We start from the raw sequence: 18,822 nt of genomic DNA on the forward strand, positions 1-18,822 counted from the left end.
GCGGCCCAAATGGAATCTTTGCGATCCCTATCGGATACCCTCCGATGGTCTTGGTACACATTGCCACGGCAACCGCGCCCTCAGACCAAGGATGGAGTCGATTAGGGGGGGACTTCATGGTGAGTGAATATGCCAGAAGCCTCCAGAGGGGACTCTGCTTAGAATGTACAGTTTGTGTGTGATTTTGGGATCAAGTGCTTCAAGTCATTTGTTTGTACTATAAATGATATATACATTTACAAACCATTTTACATTGCAGTGTGTCAAGCTCAAGAATAAAAACATACAAAAATAAAGATGTTATCAGCTTTTCAAAGTCAAGTCAAGGTCTCCTTTATTGTCAATTTCTTCACATCTCAAGACACACAAAGAGATCAAAATTGCGTTACCACTATCCCACGGTGACAAGACATATTAAAAACATCCAAGAAAACAACACAAAAAGTAAAAACAAAAAGGCACATACACAAGAGCGATGAATAAATCATAAACAAATAAATAAACTAGTAACACAAACATGATATCATGTTGCAAACATTAATAGTTACATTTTTTCGTGAGCTCACCACCTCCACGTTCCAACATGGACTTCTGCCTGTAGTGCGCTCTTTCGAACACTTGGGGCGCTGCCGCCGGGAACCAGATGATGCTGTTCCCGGAAGTGTGTCCTTGACCAATCGGAGATCTCCATTTCAATTAGTGTTTACATCCTGAATTAAACCATTAAAATAAAGAATAAAAAACAAACAAATACAACATCTGCTTTTCGCAATTGTAATGCATTTGGAGCGGATAAGTTAAATAGGCTTCCTGTTTGTTATCGCTGTAAAACCTGCCAGTTGGTGGACATTCCGTTATCAAAATTTAATTAAATATCGACATTACAAAGTGCATTTTACAAAATAAATACAAACACAACAACAAACGTACCTTGCTTCTTTATTCCTTTTTTGTACCGTTGTTTTTCCTGCGCGGAGGGCAGCCATGTTTTAGTTCTTCTCTTGTGGTAGTTATTCTTCTTCGGTGGTGTATACTATCACAATGTCGTTTTACCGCCTTCAACTGGACTGGAGTGTAGATTAATGTTAAACGAAAGATGCTACAATTGCTGTAAATCACATTGACAATCACGAGTAGCCATATTGGTGCAACTCAATCATTCATTATCTTTTCCAATTTCAAACACGAAACAACAAAAATACTTTCAAACAAACTCTCGTCCCTGAACTAACACAACACCTGCAGTAACGTGTTTGAACACTAGATGGTGCCACTCTACTGTTTTATATATGGAGTGTGGTCCAAACATACCGACACACAAAAATAATAACTTAGTTTAGAGAGATTGTATGGAACGAAAGATCCGAGAAAGGAAACAAAGGAAGTGAGGGAGAATGGAAACAAGGCAAACAGATTTTGGTACATTTATCATTGCACATATAATTAAAACCTAAAGAAATATATATATTACATATAACATTTGATGCCATTCTTAAAATACATGAATGAGTTAGAAGAAGAAAAAAGGCTCTCATTGTATCACGAAGTGAATTTATATTTTTAATACAAACCTTATTATGGATCACGGCATGCGTGGACGTCGCTGAGGGTGGACTGTGTGTGTGAGTGTGTGAGTGTGTGTGCAGGCAGTGGATGCAGGTGTAGCAACTCATGCAGGCTGAATGGGGGCTGCTGGTGGCACAGCAGATAAACAAGTCATGAGCTGGGAATAATCCCCTCAGCGGGGATTGACACCCGCCTCTTGACAACTTTTCTTGTCCTCAGTTTCGGCCTGAGTGAAGACTTGGATACTGTCACCACTTGAACTTTTTAATTGGACCTTCCACTCTAATTCAACACGCACACATATGTATGTGTGTGTGAGAGTGTGTGAGTAGGGTAAGAGGTATGTGTTGATGTGCCATGCGATGCCTGTGAATCACTGGTAATGTTTTTCTGGCTGCGTGTCTGGCGGGCCTTCGTGTCAGTACACGCCAGCTCTTCCCAAACACATTTTTGTGTCGCGTTAACGACCGATTAAATGTACGCTTGACACTTCTGACCTGTTTACTGAAGCCATTTTCTAATTGAGAGACAGTACGATTGATCCCTCGAGGGTGAATGGAACAGTTGTTTTTATGTCCACCGGTAGACGTTTTTTTCTGCATTATAATTTGTCGTTTGGGGTACGACGCCTCAGGGAGACCCCCAGGATCCGTCCCGAGTACCCTTAATGTTTTGCGTTGGCTAATCTTCTGCGAGATGATGTTGAAGTGAAAGGTGTGGACACGGTGGTATTGACACAGGTGCTGTCTGCTCCACTAGCACGTCACCTGTAATTTCTTGATGTTGGCTCATCTTTTGAAAAAATGTGTGTGTGTGTGTGTGAGTGGGCGTATGACATCAGGCCCTTGAGTAATAATAATCAGCGTATGTCTCAATGTCAACATGGGCCCTCCCTGTTCTGGCTTGCTCTCATGCTACTGAAGCATTCCTGATGCGCGTGTGTCGGCATGCATGCGTGTGTGTGTGTGTGTTTCGCTGTAATTAAGTAGCGCGTGGTCGCTCCCTGGAGGGAGGAGGCACCTCAGCGGGGTATTTTTAGGCTACCAGGCCTTCTCTCCTTCGCCTCAATCTTCTCCTTTGCCTCGGGAGCCAATCCCTGCTGACGGGATAATTCCCAGCACATGACTTGCTGATCCATTTCAAGGAAGAAAAAAAAATTGATTTGGCTATGATGACCAGGAAAATACGGAAGATTGTCTCACAGAAGACCCCCAAAAAATTGGGATGGAAATATCAATATTACTAATATTATTTTGGTCCAAAAAAACAAACAATAAACTTGACGGGGGCAGGGGGGGCTTGTCTGCAGGGAGCTACCACGGGGCTAACGACGACGCAAGAATGCTGACCGGACAAAAGGCCACAACTGGCTCGTACGGCAGCACAAGCGGCTCATTGTGCGCTTTTCGTCCGCCATGCAAACCACGGCAAGGCACCTCGTGGCCGCTGCGACCACGTCAAAGTGTCCTTGAGCAAGACAAGTGACAGCTCAGCTCAGCTCAGCTCAGCTCAGAGAGAGAAGGTCCTTGGCTCTGTTGAGTTGTTGTGTCTTCACGCCAAGGACGATTCCCAGCGCAGGGATTGCCTCCTTCAACAAAACAGCACAACTGAGGATGCAGGAAACCCAAAAAATATCAACAATTTAAAGGTTGACATCTAGGAAATTCCTGGGAAATCTCAATGACCCACGACTGGTTCGCTATTTTTAGAACAAGCACGTCCCGGCTATTCATGTGCAGGGTTTATGCGACGCTCTTGAAAAATAACGCAGAGCTTCCGCTCACCTCCGGCCGTCAAACAGGTAAGCCAAGAATGCGTGGGCCAGTGGGCGAAAAACCCAAACGGCGCCGACGGTCGACATTCTGCGGCGCCGTGCGAAGGCGGGTGGCCGGCTCGCCTGTTTTGGGAGCCGCAGCGACGGCTCGACTCGGGCGCACGGGAGAGAACGCCACGGCCGATAAGGATATTTTCCACAAAGCTGTGTGAAGAATTTCAAGGTCTGCGTAGCCACCGCTGGAAAACAAGATTAACGGCCCGCTTACAAAAAAACAACATGAGAGAATGGGGAAAATTGGTCAGGTGGCTTCAGTGTTGCTGTGAAGAAGAAGGAAAAAAAAACCAAAAACCACACGAGGTGCGTTGATAATTGTATTATCGTTGCATTGAAAAAGCCATCGGCGGTGGCAAACAGCCGTGGTGACGGGATGCTACAAAAAGCGGACAGGCAAAAACTAGCAGAAAGCTGAAAAACAAATTGCCGTCACGTGACGAGAACAAGAATGATACACAAATAACACTGTACAAAGAAAAGAAGATGAAACGCTTAAACGTCCTCGTTCGATTGGCATTCGGGCTTATACATTCACGTTTGGGGGGGGGGGGCGCCATTTCCGCACGGGCGGCGGCGCGCACCTGCAACGAGCGACTGGCAAGGACTCAACCACCTGTCGTGGCTTGTATGGCTTCTTCTCTCTCTCACTCGACACACTCGACTGTGTGCGTTCGTTCGTGCGTGCATCTTTGAGCGTCCGTGTTCCGTTCCAGTCCATCTTGCTGGTTAAAGTGCGCAGAGAGTTTTTTTTTTTTTTTTTTTTCCTCCTCCCCCTCCATCATCAATCCAGGTCAAAACGATAATCCGAGTTTGAATAATCCGGGCGCGGAGGTCATCTCCGGGGGGGAAAAAAGTCTGCGGCGCGCCTATCTCGTCTACCAGTTGCAGTCCTTCCTGAGCAGCGCCAGCACTTTGCGGCCCAAAGTGGCTGTCCAGGGCTTGACGAAGCTCTTCATGTTGACCAGCAGGTGGCCCCGCTTCCGGTCGGCGTGACCCGCCACCAGGTACTCCACACCTGACGGACAAGAAAAAATAAATTAAAAAAAATCAACAAAACAAGCCCCGCCCCTTCGACCTGCTAGCTTGCCACCTGACCTGGGTTGAGGATGGGGCAGGTGCAGCCTCTGGCCGTCCACGACTCGGGGTAGAGTGTGACGCGGCCTCGCTGGAGCTTCACCTTCTGACTCAGAACCTTCTGGACCTTCACCTCCACCTCGGCGTGCGAGCCCTTGTCGTGGGCCGACAGCACCTTTGCCTTGAGAACTGAAAGAAAAACGACTCCAAAATGATTTTTTTCCCCAATTTCGGTGAGAGATGATGTCATGCGTATAATGGCTCACCGTAGGCGTAGTTCATGGTGCAGAACAGTTTGCTGTTGGTCAGCGGCTGCTCTTTGCACTCGCACTTCTCTGCGGGGGGCAATCACAGCATCCATTATTGCATGTGTGTGTGGGTCGTCTTCAAGATGCATTCCTAGTGTGCGTCCACTGAGGAATGTGGCCACGCAAGCCAGCGGTGGGGTCCGACACGTCGATGCCCCCCCGGGGGGTCTGACTCACGCAAATCGTTGTTCCGTGTCTGATTTTCAGAAGTGGACACGCACCTGAGTAGTGGAGGGCAGAGAAGAGCTCGTCCACTCTGAAGATCCTGACGGGCTCGCTGGAGTTTCCCTCCAAGTTGTACAAGTCCGACCTGCGACGCGGCGGTATTGGTCAAAAGTATTGGGACATTGGGGAAATCGGCGGCGGCGGCGGCTTTGTGGGAATTTCGTCAACTTTTGGGCTCACCCGAGCACGCAGTCGCCCGTCATGGGGTCGCAGTCCCCGGCGCAGTCGCACGGCCGGCAGCCGTACGGGTGGAAGCCCCAGTAGCCCGGCAGGCACCTGTCGCAGAGGGCGCCGCCCACGCCGGGCTTGCACACGCACTCGCCGCTGGCCGGGTCGCACGGCGCCGAGCCCACGGGGTGACAGCCGCACGCTGGAAGCAAAACATGTCCATAGGTTTGTCCAAATAGTCGCTTCCTGTCCTCCGCTGGCGGCCCCTCCCATGGCTGTTTTGTGTGTACCAGCTTGCGTGGCGGTGCATGACTAGATTGTTTTCTTTACCCCCCGCCGACTCTGGTATGATCAAAATGTTCCTCGCCAAGGAGGGAAATTCCTCCATTGTCGGCGCGAGAGGAGAGGATCGCGCCAGCTCGATCTTTTCTATCCGGGACGTTTCATTAGGTACGCCTACCGCGCGCTGCCGCTCATGGTTCTGAGCTGAAGAGTGAAAATCTCGGCTCTGCTTTTTTTATCTTTGTCACGCGTACTATTTGTGTCGGTACTTTATATCAATAGCTTTGAGGCCGCATGGTTACCGTGGTTACAGAGCAGCAAATTGATTGCGGGTAAACATGGCGTGTTTTGAGACGGTCTGGTGCATTTTGACAGCGGGCGGGCGGGCGGGCGGGGCGGGGCGGGCGTACCTGCGGGGTTGAGCTGACGACGAGGGTCGCATCTGACAGATAATCGCTGGCCAGAATGTAGCCAGCGCCGCGTGTTGACAGATGACTATCTGGTGTTTACTCAACGCTCGTCTGATTGGCGGACGTTCCGATTCGGGACACTTTGCTGTCTCAACTAGTCGAGCCGTTCATGAAGCCCTGCGACTTTCCCGCAAGGATGTGACATCATCGCTTGTTTGTCCTTGACCCCATCTAATCCCTTTTTAATCAAACTGAGCGTGTGTGTGTGTCTTACGCTTGCAAGAGTCAGGGGCCGTGTGGGGGCGTCCGGGGTCCCGGAAGAAACCGGCCCTGCAGTTCTGACACTGGCGCCCCTCGGTGTTGTGCAGACAGTCGCACACGCCGCCGCTGCGCTGGCCCGAGTCCCGCCACGCCGACCAATCGAAATGGCAGCTGTGAGCGTGGCCGTTACACTTGCACTCTGGCGGAAAGAGAGAATGCCCGCCAGATTCAGTCTTGATCGTTGCTAGGCAACCACACATCCAAACGCCTCCGAGCTTCACGTTTGTACCTTACCAATATGGCCGCCCAACACGTTCGTGCTCGTCCAGTTTTTTTTTGTTGAGATGAGCTCACAATTTTGTATGGTTTGAATGTATAAAAAGGTGTCTGGCTCACGCGTGGCGGGCGCCCAAATGGGTAAGGGACGAGAGATGCGCGGGCGGGCGGGCACTCACTGCGACACTCGTGCGGCGCCCCCGTCAGGCCGTCGGCGGGCTGCCAGGGTCGGTCGTTGTAGAGCGCGGCGCAGCGCTCGCAGTGGTCGCCGGCCGTGTTGTGTCGACACACGCACTTGCCGTGCACCTGCCGCACACATGGCCAAACGCATTTCAAAAAGGTCAGAGGGACGGGCGAGACGGACGCCGCCGCCGCCGCCGCGGTGGCCCCCGCGCTTCTTCACCTCTAATAACTTCCCAAATATTCTCCCGCTCCATCGCTTTCTCTGGCCGAGTGAAATGAGTTGAATGCAGATTGTTTGGCTTCATCACTGGAAACAATAAAAGTGGGGCTTGGGTCTGAAAGGCCCGTGTGCACGCGTGTGCGTGTGCGTGCATGAGAAGAGTGCAAGTATGCAGCACTGAGAGCACAATAACAATCTCCTTGTCATTCCTGAGTGCTGGAATGCCATGTATGCTGGATAATGATTGAATGGGAGGGAGGGAGGGATGGGGGGTGGGGGGGCAAGGCATCTGAGGAAGCTCTTTATTTGTTTGCGTTGCACCGTGCCATTGCTATGTGGGACAGACGCTGGGTTATACAACACGCTACATGCCAACACAAAGTATGTTTGCTAAACTCCAACATTGTTTCCCACGGTGTGTGTACATGTGTGTGTGTGTGTGCGTGTCAGACATGTCGCCAACTTGAGCCCAACACGTGACGGGCCCAACGTGTCCTCCAGCTGAACTGACCTCGGATCAGCCTGCCATAAACACACACACACACAGTGGGAAAGGTGTTTTGTATGAAATGTACGCACCGCAAAGTTGGCAAGTTCGAGAGCGGCCTTAACTTTGAAACAGTCTTGTCAACCGTCAATCAAATACATCTTTGACCATTTGCTAAAAAACATACACAGGCTGTCAAGGTTACATAATTCATATTATTGGATGAGGCGGGCAACAAAAAAAAAAGAGCAATTTGAAGAGTGAGCGGAAGCAAGATTGGACCAATTAGTCTGTGTGTGTGTGTGTGTGTGTCTGCTGTCCGGGGAACGTTATTATGAGCGCGTGTATGAGTGTTAGCTTTGTGGCTAACTAGCAGACGGTGTAATCACTCTGAACAGAGTTCCCTTCATCCAAACACTCACACACACACACACACACACATGCACTGTCTGGACTCTAATGACGCCAACACACACACAAACCAAAACACATTCTACACTTGTCATTTGACTTTTTTTGGGGGGGGGCTCCAAAGCCACCACAGGATATTACAGCGTGTTCCGTTCATTTCCCGGGACTCAGAAGCAGAACCTGTCCCGGCTTAGCACTTAAGCCAACGCCGTGTCTTCAACTTAGCATTGATCCTCTCTACAGCAAGTCAAGCCCCCCCCCCCCAAACCCAATCCTTCCCGACGTGACGCGTTCCCTCATCCGCCGCCGAGCGCCGCTTATGTAAGCATGTTTGTCCAAAAAGCTGTCCAGGTGCCGCTCGCTCGCTCGTCCGCCCGCCCTTGAGAGAGGATTTGGTGTTCAAAGCTGCGGCGCTGCGCAAATATTTGCAAGCAATATTGCACACAAAGACGGACGGCGTCTCGCCCTGCAACGTTGCAAGAGCGAGAAAACACCAAACCATTGCTGTTGTTTTGGGTCGGCTCCCAAATTTTCTTTGGGTGGAGTCGCATTCCAAATATCTGCCCTGTCCTCCATTTTGATTTCCCTACATGGCCCTGGATATCCTTCTGGTGCATTCTTGGCAAGATTGTCGGCCTTTCGCTCCAGAAAGGGAAAGTGGGCATTTGTCGCCACTAAAATGACACGCTCGGTACCTTTTGTTTTGAAAGCAAACAAACGGCCGAGCTGTCTTGAGTGAAAAGAGGAAATAGCTAAACGTGTTTGCTTCCCACCGCTGATTGCCAAAGAGAACATGAATGTGTGTATGTTCACACCTTCATCAAGCCGCCATTATGCGTGACAACCATGTCCGGTGGGGCCAAGAGATGAAAGCAAACACAAAGAGTTGACTGGCTTGATGATGGGGGTCCGTCATTAATCATAACCCCCCCCCCCCCCCCCCCCCAAGAAACATGGCCTCATCAAATAGCAGCGACGGCGTCGGCTTACCACGTGGTTGGTCCGATCACGGACGGGCTGGTAGCCCGGCGCGGGCACGCACTGCTCGGCGTGCCCGTTGCAGAAGCAGCTGCCCTTGACCATCAGGTCGTAGATGGCAAAGTGGCGCGTGGGCGGAGTCTTGCCCGGCGCGGCGGCGTCTTTGGCCTGGCACGGGCACGGCTGGCGCTCCAGCAGCCGGATGCGCACGTTGGTCACCCGCAGCTGCTGCTGGCCCTCCGGCCCGAACGGGTCCAGAGACTCCCACTTGGGGAGCGTACGGTAGATCACCTGGAGGGGGGGGGGGGGGGGGAAATATCCATCAGACGGCGGTTGGAGAAACATTTTGACACTGGTGCGCGTTTTCACTTTCTTGGCACCTCCTTTGTTGTTTCGGTGCTCGATACGTCCCATCCGGTCGCCGTGACAACGATACCACGAGGGTGTCGGACAGTTGAAAATTGAAGATCCCCCTTTATTATGTCGCCATGGCGACGGCTGCCACTGGTAACCAACGCCCCGAAGAAAGTGTGTGTGTGTTTGCAGTGTGTCTCTGTCTCTTGACATTGTTTTGTGTGTGTGTGTGTGTGTGTGTGTGTGTGTGTGTGTGTGCGCCTTCCCCCCGATTGGTCAGCCTGGCGGGCTGCTAAAGTGCGATGGGAGGAGAGCGATTAATTTCCTGCTCGTTGCAAAAGTTGGCGAGGTCGCGGCATTGTGGTGCACGATTAAGGGAACGCCACAAACGAGGGGGACGAGGAGGGAGGGGCCGAGGCGGGGGGGTGGGGGGGGGTATGGGGCGCTGGTCCGCGGGAGGGTACGGAGAAACAAAGACGGGGGACAGAGACGCGGACGCACATAACTCAGGGCGCCACAAAAGGATCGAGACAGCGCGTCCATCGCACAGCAACTGACACACACACGCACGGATTATTTGACAAAACGACACAATTGCACAAGAGCTTTTTTTTTTGAAGCATTGGAACGGGGACCCAAATGACTTTTTCCTCCTAACTACTACTGGACTAGTCTGAGGGTAGTCATCTGGACTCTGCCACTATTGTTGAAATTACAGCCGCGTGTCTGTCTAACCTAAACAGAACCTTTGCACCGTCTTAGCGTATTAATGATTAGCGCTCAGGGTGAGAACGTTTGACTGAGCGTGATCCATATCTACGCTGAGGCCTAAGGGAAACCAGAAAGCCAGCGAGAAGGTTCACGGCGGGCCACGCGTAATCTTCCTCGCCCGAGTTCCGGCCTGCGAAAAAAGCCAGCAAGTCTGGCTTTGAGGCGGCTAATTCCATCAAAGCACGCTGGACTGTAACCTGGTAAACAAGCACAATGGGCATTAAAGAGAGGAGAGGAGTGTGGGGGGGGGGGGCGAGTTGGGGAGGGCGTCTGGCCCACAACATCCGTCAGGGCCAAACGGCGGCACTTCCTTCCCGCCAGATAGTTTGCAGAGCGTCGATACGGCCGTACGTGTCGACCTCGGTTTCGCAAGGCTTGCATTCTTGTGAAACGCCGACTGTAAATAATACAATGCAGGCCACCCGCCCGCCCGCTCGCTCGCTCGCTCGGGGCGTCTGAACCCGTCGCCCCTCGCCATCCATCACACCTCACGTCTTTATCAGAGTCCCTGAAAGGCTCAGGCGCGCTTTGAGGTAGCGCACGTGAACCCCGCCGGGGGGCCTTTCCGCTCATCGGGTTACATTTCTATAACTCGTGGCGTATCGATAACGGTCCGGGAGGGGTGGAGCGGGGGCGCCGCTATTGTCGATGGAATTCAATAGCGGCAAAATCAAATGACGCAACTTCAAGTGACGGTTTTTGCCACTTGCCTGCCGCTTATTTTGGCAGCGATTGCTAACCCAAGAAGATGCCAACTATATGGCTTTCATGACCTCACGTCAACATGCGTGTCAAACCTAAGCGGGGGCAAGGAGAGAAAAGAAATATTCTGCGCCTCACCTCTCCTCGGGTGCACGGGTAGGCCCCGGAGTACTTGGACGTGCAGGTGGCGCCGTCCCCGCCGGAATTGAGCGCCTTGCCCTCCGGGACGCCGAAAGCGGCGCTGCAGTTGCGGGCGTAGTACTGCAGAGTGCGCCAAGTGCGGCCAAAGTCCTGCGAGCGCTCCAGGGTCATGGCGGCGGGCCGCGGCGAGCGGAAGACGGCGATGAGGTGCGTGAAGTAGAACTCGGCCTCCAGGTCCAGTTGCAGCGTCTCCGAGTCGGCGCCCTCCGCCGACTGCCACCAGGTGTCGGGGTGGCGGAAGGACGAGTCGGACATGGCGCCCGCCAAGTGCGACAGGTGGGGCAGGGCGGCGTTGCACTTGCCGCACTTGGCGGGGCCGCACGCCAGGCCCGGCTCGGCGTAGGCGCAGTACGGCTCGGTGCCGTTGTTGCCGCACGCGCTCTGGGTCAGGACGCGGCGGCCCAGCGCGAGGTTGCCCATGCGGGGGTTGCAGGCGCGGCTCTCGCAGCGCGGGGCCACGCCCGCTCGCGACATTGCCTCCGGCGCTGCGCCTAGGGGAGAAAAAAAACAAAACATTTGAGCCCACACACAAGTTTTTGGACTCAAAGAAAGGACGGACACTTGAAGTCTGAAATTTGAATGACGTAATTGACGAAATGGCGGCCCGGCCTGTAAATCCAAAAAGGGGATAATGGCGCCATTGTGCACCTGCCGGCCTCCCTCCCGCCGTGACGGCGATGGAGTTTGGCAGCCAGCGGCGTCGGGACGCCTCGCTTCCGACGAGCCCTCGGGGTGGCCGCTCCCGTTTGGTGCCCCTTTTTGTGCGTCAGCCGCTCTCCACACGTTGGCCCGTTATGGCAAATGAGGCCCGGGCCGGCCGGGGAGCTGTCAGGGGCCGTGTTTTGCCTTCAACAGGAGCCGCCGGCAAATTATGTAACCGTCTGCAGGTGGGGAGAGGTCAGCCGAGGAACGCATTGTGCCGGTCGCCGGGGGGCAAATTAGGAGCATTGTGGAGCCGGCATCTTTTCAGACTTTCAACCACGACGCTCCAGCGCGTTCGAATTAAGGATGAGATTAAGAACTATGAGGTGGCCCGCAACAAAAGGTTAAACACGACGTGTTCAGCAAAAATGGATTAGGAGGAATATTTTCAGGGAACATTTGGAACTCTCGTCATGTTTGACTACATTGTGAATCCCGGGAAAATGAACAACAGTCAAAGTCGAACATGTTTACCAGGTGCGATCGTGTTATGGTCACAACAGAACAAAAGTGAAACGTTCAACACTGACCTGCACCTGACAACACGGCCACGCTCAGCAGCAGCAGCAGCATAAATGCCAACGGCATGTTGACTCTACTCCGAGGTAATCCACCGAGAGGTGCGCCAAAGGCAGGAGATGTTCTGGACCCCAAAAAAAAAAACAAAACCCCCGGCGTGCTTTCAGATCTGGTGCGGCCTCTGTCTGTCACTCAGCTGAGGCGAAGGTGCACGACTGAGCAGGAGGAGGAGGCAGAGTGTGGCGGGAGGAGGAAGCATGATCCTGTGAGGAAGAGCGCCGAGGAGGAGGACGAGCAAAAGTCCAGCCCGTGTGCGGCCGCTCGGCAACCTGCAGCGTCTTTCATTTCCACGCGCAGGGCTTCGTCCCGCCAGTCGAACTGAGGACACGCACATACACACACACACACACACACTCACACGTAGTGTGAGGAAGCCGGCTCCTCCTCCTCCTCCGCTCTTGCACTTCACTTAAAGGAACATTCCGGAATGGGATGGAGCTGCTCCTCACACATCCAGAGTACCTGAAGAAGTATAGATTTTTAAAAAATCATATTCGTTTACGGTTGATTCACCTGCACAATATTGATTGGGTACATCTTTACATGAATGCTGTGATGGATGGTGCTGAGTGGTGTTCCTAATATTTTGGCCATCCAATTGAGCATTTAGTATGCGAGACATACAAAAAATGTGTCATTCAAATGAAGCACTTTTATCTTTATATAGGCAAACATTTGGGTACCAAGAGTAGTGTCCAATGAGTGTGAGTTATGAAAAAGGGGAAATGGCGCTCTCTGGTGGCTACAAATAGTACATCAAAAGATTTCTTCATCTCTTCCCGTCTGGGTCATGCTCCAGTGGACACAGCATGTCTCTCTGGCTTGAGGGTCTGCTGCAGAAAACTATTTTGCGCAAACATAGCTGTCAACACCTCATGGTCACCACGCCTTACAAGTGACACGGCCGCTGATGGACACGCCAGACAGTCACAAGGTGACGTAAGAGGAGCAGTATTCCAAAAATGCGTTAACAAGAGAAAAGCACACATTTTGGCGGGTAAAAAAAAAAAAAAAAAATCACGTTTAAACTTGCCACATGGCTCAGCAACGCTTGGCTGCGTAAAACACCATCAGACATTTTAGACAGTGTCACCACGACCTCAATATGACAATCATTTCTCTATTTGTGTGGCTAATAATACTTTAAGCTTTCTTTTTGCTCTTTTTCCTACAGTCCATTAAAAGTACTGTGTAAATTTTAAATAACAAATGAGTCTTAATATCGTGAAAGCGTTGAAGAAACGTTTTTAAAGCATTTCTTTTCAGTAGAGGATTTTGATGTAATACGGCATTCCAGCCGATGGGTGGCAGTATGGAAAAAATACACGACTCCATGGAGGTCAACATTTAGTACTTCCGGTTGGGCGGGCAGAGCGTGTGTGTGTGCTTCCGAACGCTTTTGTGACGACAAGCTAGTTACCAAACTCCAGCGACTACGTTACATACATCCAACAATCCGAAATGGTGCGTATGATCTATTTTCATCGATGCGCTTGTGCGGGATTAAATTTCGTCATCTGCGCCTTTTTCCTCGGCATTGTTTAGCCGGTTAGCAGTTAGCCGCGTTAGCTCCCTCTCCAATGGAATGAATGAAGCGCTTCGCCTCCATTCATCTTATAGAAGCTCGTACTACATATTATACGTAGTACAACATATCTATCTTTAGCAAACGGCATTTTTAAGAGTTAAGCATGATCTGAAATGTCTTTTTGTTGTTGCAGAGTTTACCACTGAACCCTAAGCCCTTCCTGAACGGGCTGACGGGCAAGCCAGTGATGGTGAAGCTCAAGTGGGGCATGGAGTACAAAGGCTACCTCGTCTCTGTGGACGGTTACATGAACATGCAGGTGAGCGCCACAATCACATCAATCAAAATGAAAAGTTTACCTCATGCCGTGCGTGTCATGTTTGTTTGGCAGCTGGCGAACACGGAAGAGTACGTGGACGGAGCGTTGGCAGGTCATCTCGGCGAAGTCCTCATCAGGTATTCCCAGTTGAATCCGAATTCAAAGCAGGTGTAAATGCCGTGCAACAAGTGGTTAAAAGAGTTCCTCTTTCTTCCCCAGGTGCAACAACGTTCTCTACATCCGAGGGGTGGAAGAAGAGGAGGAGGATGGAGAAATGAGAGAGTGATTCCAACAATTACGGCGTGTGTGTGGGATTTATAGTCAAAAAGTGTGCTTGTGTTTTCACCATGTGAAACTAAACGAATGATTGATTTCTTTTTTTTTGTATCGTTTGTGACCAACTTTTTAGGTGTTAGGAGACAATAAAACATTGTGCTCTTTATTAAACTGGACATGTCTGCTTATTGAAAATGTATTCTATCCAGGTTTGGAATATGATTAAGATTATAAACCCAAGACTAGAATAAAGATGGCTCAAAAGAAGACAGCTGCATATGTGCAAAACAAATACAACGCACTGAAATAAATGCACGTTTACTGAACAAGACATGAAACTGCTAATAGTTGCATGCATATTTGGTGTAACGTGTAGACAAGACGCGTTTCATATTGACTGAGTAACGGGCTTACCTCTTGTCTTTTTGAAGGCCCGCCCCTTGTGCACTTTAGCCTCTGTTGCTCAAATATTTGTCAAACAGAATGAAGAGGGGAAAAAAAAGTCAGGTCGCTCTTCTCCGAAGCGTAAAAGCTCACAGCGTCATCTGGAGAAAGAGACAACATGTCGACAAGTCGTTTGAAACTACTGGTGAAAAACGCGCAGCAAGTGCTCGTGATTTGCAACAATGGCGAGAAATACCTGACAAAAGGCAACAGTGACATCGACATCCACGTCATCCACGGTGCAAGCGTCGTCGTCGGCAGGTGAACGACAAAATCATTCACACAAGTCTCGTTGGGATCTCTGCTGTCTATTCATTGACACTACTACTCGTATTTCAACAGCGCCCTCTAGAGGCTGATACCAGTCACTGCATCAGAATATAGAACCTTTTGGCAATTGTAATTTTATTTGTGGACGTTAACTGCATTTTTATTGTCATTTTAGAAGAATGATTGAAATCTACGTTTTTAAATGTGATATTTTCAATATAAATGTGCTTTTTGTGCTGCTCAGCGACGGGCTAATTAAAGCGGTTGGCCCGGTCGATGTGATCCAATCAGAGTATTCGGATGCTTCCTTCGATTGCGTAATCGACGCCACGGGGATGTGTGTCTTGCCTGGTGAGTTTCATCATAAAAAGTCAAATATTGTGAAAAAAAGTAGTCTTATGATGATTCTGATGACGGTGGCAGGCTTGGTCGACGCACACACCCATCCCATCTGGGCCGGCGATCGCGTGCACGAGTTTGCCATGAAGGTAAGCCGCCACGTCGGCGTGGTGACCCTTTCAGACGGCCTGATGACGTTTCCGCCGCAGCTGGCGGGCGCCACCTACATGGACGTGCACCGAGCGGGAGGCGGCATCCATTTCACAGTGGAGCGCACGCGGGCGGCCGCCACCCACGACCTCCTGGCCTCGCTGAGCGGCAGGCTGGAGCGCATGCGGCGGGCCGGCACCACGCTGGTGGAGGTCAAGAGCGGCTACGGCCTGGATCTGCCCGCCGAGATGAAGATGCTGGAGGTGATGGAGGAAGCCCGCCGCACTCTGCCCATCAGCATCTCCGCCACGTTCTGCGGCGCCCACGCCGTGCCCAAGTATGCCGCTTCTCAATTGCCTCCTAAATCTGTCCAGAGTGATTGTGAAAATCAAGCGTACTTACTTCCATGTGTCTGAAGAGGGAAAAGTGTGGCAGAAGCCACCGAGGACATCCTGCAGGTTCAACTTCCCGCACTGAAGGAGCGCATGGCGGCCGGGACGCTGCGGGTGGACAACATCGACGTGTTCTGCGAGGAGGGAGTCTTCGACGTGCCCTCCACGCGCGCCATCCTGCGGGCGGGCATGGAGATGGGCCTCAACGCCAACTTCCACGGAGACGAGCTTCATCCCATGAACGCCGCTCAGGTAGGCCTCCGATTGCCGTTCGTCCAGGAGCGTCCTTTCTCACGTCCCGCCCACAGCTGGGGGCCGAGCTGGGAGCGTTGGCCGTCAGCCACCTGGAGGAAGTGACGGACGAGGGTATCGCCGCCATGGCGCGGGCCGAGACGGCGGCCGTCCTGCTGCCGACCACGGCTTACATCCTCAGGCTAGCCCAACCGCGGGCGCGCGCCATGTTAGACGCGGGCGTGATCGTGGCCCTGGGCAGCGACTTCAACCCCAACGCGTACTGCTGCTCCATGGTGAGTCCCGTGACTTCCCGTGAGGCGCTTTTTTTGGAATGCGGCTTTTCTTTCCCTCCCACCCGAAGCCCATCGTCATGCACCTGGCCTGCGTCAACATGAGGATGTCCATGCCCGAGGCTTTGGCGGCGGCCACCATCAACGCCGCCTACGCTCTCGGACGCTCGCGCACGCACGGCTCGCTGGAAGCGGGAAAACACGGCGACCTGCTGGTCATCAACGCCCCGCGGTAAATAGGTCTTACTCAAATCGAGATGGCGCGTTATGACTGCAGAGTTTGTTTCCAGGTGGGAGCATCTCATCTACCAGCTGGGGGCGCATCAGGAGCTCATCCGCTTCGTGGTCGTCAAGGGCGACGTCGTCTATGACAACGACAAAACGCTGGCCTTGTGAAGATTGCTGTGCTTGTACGCGGAGCAAAAAAAAAAAAAAACGGGATCGGCTGTGGGCTTTTATTGAACATGTCAGGACACTCAAGAAATACTCGTGGTATAAAAGTAACTGCTTAAAGTCATAAATGAATCCGTGTGTGTATACCGCCTCGTGCAAGTGGACTATACCGGGGTCAGGCTTGGTATTTTTTGCCGCCGCGGTGGATCTGCTGGTACAGCGTCATGGAGAAGGCCATGCCGAGGAGCTGAAAGCGACACGCCATTAAGAGAGCGCCGTCACATCACAAACTGGCGGCCGCCGAAGGTTGCTGCATACCTGAATGACCAAGACACACATGGCGATGGTGCCAAGCAGGTGCTTGTTGTCGTCCAGCCACTCCTCCACCTTCTCGTAGCAGCCCTGTAACAAAGAAGTCAAAGATCCACAGCCTTGAACCTTCAAACACTTATTTGAGTGCAATTTGATCAACCCACCCGCGTCCAGAAGGCATTGGAAGCGTTGCGTCCGCATCCCGAATGAGCGAGTTGACAGCAGCTGTCAGGAACGGCGTCCACCTGAAGCGCCGCGCGCCAGTCGCTGAAGCTCGTCACGCCGCAACAGTGCCACTGCGTGCGCAACATCCAGACGTCACCAGAAAGCGCTTTCTGGATCATCAGCCGCATCGCCACGCATCTCACCTCCCCCTGGATGGCGTCCCAGGCGTCCCTCAAACCGGCGTTGTTGTCCGTGTTGTACAGGACCAGCCCGTCTTTCAGATCCCGTCGGGCGTTTTCGCTCACCTGCGAGGAAACGGACGGACACATTCCAGATGTACTTTGGCAGCGGAAACGCGAGCGCGTCCAACCTTGTCGGTGTAGACGAAGAAGAGGATGAGGAGGATGAGCTCGGCCAGCAGGATGATCAACAGGACGATGAAAAACTTGGGGAAGAAAAACACAAATCATATTCACAATCTTTAGCAAGCTGATCATTTGGATCGTAGCTGACTCACACTTAGCAGGAGGCACTTGTTCTCCTTGATGGCACCCAGGCATCCCAGGAAGCCGGTCACCATGACGACGGTGCCCAGCATCACGATGAGGTTGGCGGCTGACATCGACGGGAAGGACGGCGACAGCGTGGCGAAGTTGCCCTGCGACACCGACAGCCACACGCCCACGCCCAGCAGGCCGCACCCACCCAGCTGCCCACCCGCAAACATACTGGTCACTCACTTCCCGTCATACATATGTGGGATGGAAATGGCATTACCCAAAAGAGGAGGTTGAAGAGGAAGAGCATGTACTTGACGCAACAGACGCAGCCGCGAGCCATTTTTGCCGATGACTGGACCTGAAGTAGAACATTCATTTAGTCCATGTAAATGTACTGTTTAGTTTGGCTTTGGAACATCACAACAAACTTACCACTTGAATATGATGACGGAGAAGAAACTAGGACGATCTGGAAAATATCAACATTAACACGGAGTGAAAGTTCGTCATACTAATGTCATTTTAATATCGTTGAACTGTATTTATTGTTACGCCAAATTCTTGCCGAGTGACGTCACGGGAATGAACTTCAAATGAGGCTTTAACAAGTTTGGAGGTTTGCGCTGCGAAAAGCAGAACCAAAACTTTTTGCAGCATTTTAACTCAATTACAAGACAAGAATGATAAACAATAGTTTTTAGTCCACTTTGGAGGGCTTTCTACAAGGCCATGACCATTTTTGTGCCAGGAACAAAAAAAAAAAAAATCACAACAAGCGGAGACAGGGAAAAAGAGGGACTATTTCTTACCGCGCTATGAACTGAAGCTTGTCATTCCGCAAATTGCTTGCCAGCCTTTGTCTTTCACATACTGTTTCTGCGGGAAAAGTTAATTAAAAACAACAAACGAAGGCTGGGAGTCGATAGAAAGCCCGTCAAAGTTTACGCCGCGGCAGAGGCTCATCCACAGTACGAGAAAGAGGAGGTTCTATGCGCGGAGGGGCGGAGCACGCGGCGGAGGAAGACGGCGCACACTGCCCCGCGTTGTGCGCATGTCTGTAAATGTTCCTTATTAATGGTTTATACATGAACGTGTTTTGAGTGAATATCGCGAGTACAGCCACTTCTCCTGTCACTTGTAATGGCACACAGTGCCACCAGGGGGCAGGTGAGCACATGAAAACATCTGACGTCGCTCACTGGGCCAAAAACGAAGTGCACA

The 18,822-nt window shown here is 51.7% G+C and overlaps 4 protein-coding genes and 1 long non-coding RNA gene across 9 annotated transcripts; 2 read left to right on the forward strand and 3 right to left on the reverse strand.

Moving 5' to 3' along the window:
- Nucleotides 1-330: 330 nt before the first annotated feature.
- On the reverse strand, nt 331-1,620 carry LOC147040385 (uncharacterized). The gene is made up of 3 exons (XR_015063212.1): nt 1,572-1,620; nt 931-1,067; nt 331-710 (listed from the first exon to the last, which is right to left on the reverse strand). It is a non-coding gene; the product is annotated as an uncharacterized LOC147040385 (long non-coding RNA).
- A 2,090-nt stretch (nt 1,621-3,710) lies between these two features.
- ntn4 (netrin 4) lies at nt 3,711-14,060 on the reverse strand. Of its 2 annotated transcripts, XM_085902602.1 has the most exons (12): nt 13,877-14,060; nt 12,348-12,451; nt 11,941-12,053; nt 10,646-11,199; nt 8,693-8,971; nt 6,581-6,707; nt 6,139-6,324; nt 5,185-5,374; nt 5,001-5,089; nt 4,738-4,806; nt 4,493-4,660; nt 3,711-4,412 (listed from the first exon to the last, which is right to left on the reverse strand). In XM_085902602.1, the coding sequence occupies exons 3-12, from the start codon at nt 11,996-11,998 to the stop codon at nt 4,273-4,275; spliced, it is 1,860 nt and encodes a 619-aa protein (XP_085758728.1). In that variant the 5' UTR covers nt 11,999-12,053; nt 12,348-12,451; nt 13,877-14,060; the 3' UTR covers nt 3,711-4,272. The 2 variants fall into 2 exon arrangements, with proteins under 2 accessions (XP_085758728.1, XP_085758729.1); XM_085902603.1 differs by lacking the exons at nt 11,941-12,053; nt 12,348-12,451; nt 13,877-14,060 and adding an exon at nt 11,357-11,928.
- Nucleotides 13,306-14,283, forward strand: snrpf (small nuclear ribonucleoprotein polypeptide F). The gene is made up of 4 exons (XM_085902604.1): nt 13,306-13,453; nt 13,711-13,836; nt 13,909-13,973; nt 14,056-14,283. The coding sequence occupies exons 1-4, from the start codon at nt 13,451-13,453 to the stop codon at nt 14,120-14,122; spliced, it is 261 nt and encodes an 86-aa protein (XP_085758730.1). The 5' UTR covers nt 13,306-13,450; the 3' UTR covers nt 14,123-14,283.
- A 243-nt stretch (nt 14,284-14,526) lies between these two features.
- LOC147040388 (tetraspanin-9) lies at nt 14,527-18,787 on the reverse strand. 3 transcript variants are annotated; one of them, XR_015063067.1, is made up of 11 exons: nt 18,411-18,787; nt 18,034-18,070; nt 17,879-17,959; nt 17,619-17,810; nt 17,472-17,546; nt 17,305-17,406; nt 17,101-17,232; nt 16,943-17,026; nt 16,795-16,871; nt 14,753-16,596; nt 14,527-14,657 (listed from the first exon to the last, which is right to left on the reverse strand). XR_015063067.1 is itself a non-coding variant. In XM_085901786.1 (9 exons), the coding sequence occupies exons 3-9, from the start codon at nt 17,939-17,941 to the stop codon at nt 16,800-16,802; spliced, it is 720 nt and encodes a 239-aa protein (XP_085757912.1). In that variant the 5' UTR covers nt 17,942-17,959; nt 18,034-18,070; nt 18,411-18,787; the 3' UTR covers nt 14,533-16,799. The 3 variants fall into 3 exon arrangements, 1 of the variants encoding a protein (XP_085757912.1); XR_015063066.1 differs by having other exon boundaries at nt 14,753-16,871; XM_085901786.1 differs by having other exon boundaries at nt 14,533-16,871.
- On the forward strand, nt 14,583-16,810 carry amdhd1 (amidohydrolase domain containing 1). 2 transcript variants are annotated; one of them, XM_085901785.1, is made up of 8 exons: nt 14,583-14,817; nt 15,071-15,177; nt 15,250-15,314; nt 15,375-15,652; nt 15,734-15,959; nt 16,016-16,234; nt 16,303-16,463; nt 16,522-16,809. In XM_085901785.1, exons 1-8 carry the CDS (start codon nt 14,675-14,677, stop codon nt 16,625-16,627), a joined length of 1,305 nt encoding a protein of 434 aa, XP_085757911.1. In that variant the 5' UTR covers nt 14,583-14,674; the 3' UTR covers nt 16,628-16,809. The 2 variants fall into 2 exon arrangements, with proteins under 2 accessions (XP_085757911.1, XP_085757910.1); XM_085901784.1 differs by having other exon boundaries at nt 15,250-15,652; nt 16,522-16,810.
- Nucleotides 18,788-18,822: the final 35 nt, after the last annotated feature.

This window comes from Syngnathus leptorhynchus, chromosome 21, assembly GCF_054491065.1.
Source record: "Syngnathus leptorhynchus isolate UIUO chromosome 21, UIUO_Slep, whole genome shotgun sequence".
Taxonomy (NCBI): domain Eukaryota; kingdom Metazoa; phylum Chordata; class Actinopteri; order Syngnathiformes; family Syngnathidae; genus Syngnathus; species Syngnathus leptorhynchus.

Coding starts and splice junctions, on each gene's coding strand:
- snrpf (XM_085902604.1), top strand. Junction 13,837..13,908: donor ACGGTTACATGAACATGCAG/GTGAGCGCCACA, acceptor TTTGTTTGGCAG/CTGGCGAACACGGAAGAGTA. Junction 13,974..14,055: donor CTCGGCGAAGTCCTCATCAG/GTATTCCCAGTT, acceptor TTTCTTCCCCAG/GTGCAACAACGTTCTCTACA.
- ntn4 (XM_085902602.1), bottom strand. CDS start 11,998: ATGCCGTTGGCATTTATGCTGCTGCTGCTGCTGAGCGTGGCCGTGTTG. Junction 11,200..11,940: donor GGCCGTGTTGTCAGGTGCAG/GTCAGTGTTGAA, acceptor TTTCTCCCCTAG/GCGCAGCGCCGGAGGCAATG. Junction 6,708..8,692: donor GTGATCGGACCAACCACGTG/GTAAGCCGACGC, acceptor TGTGTGCGGCAG/GTGCACGGCAAGTGCGTGTG.
- LOC147040388 (XM_085901786.1), bottom strand. CDS start 17,941: ATGGCTCGCGGCTGCGTCTGTTGCGTCAAGTACATGCTCTTCCTCTTC. Junction 17,547..17,618: donor ACAAGTGCCTCCTGCTAAGT/GTGAGTCAGCTA, acceptor TTCTTCCCCAAG/TTTTTCATCGTCCTGTTGAT. Junction 17,027..17,100: donor CCAATGCCTTCTGGACGCGG/GTGGGTTGATCA, acceptor TCTTTGTTACAG/GGCTGCTACGAGAAGGTGGA.
- amdhd1 (XM_085901784.1), top strand. CDS start 14,675: ATGTCGACAAGTCGTTTGAAACTACTGGTGAAAAACGCGCAGCAAGTG. Junction 14,818..15,070: donor GCAAGCGTCGTCGTCGGCAG/GTGAACGACAAA, acceptor TGTGCTGCTCAG/CGACGGGCTAATTAAAGCGG. Junction 16,235..16,302: donor ACGCGTACTGCTGCTCCATG/GTGAGTCCCGTG, acceptor TCCCACCCGAAG/CCCATCGTCATGCACCTGGC.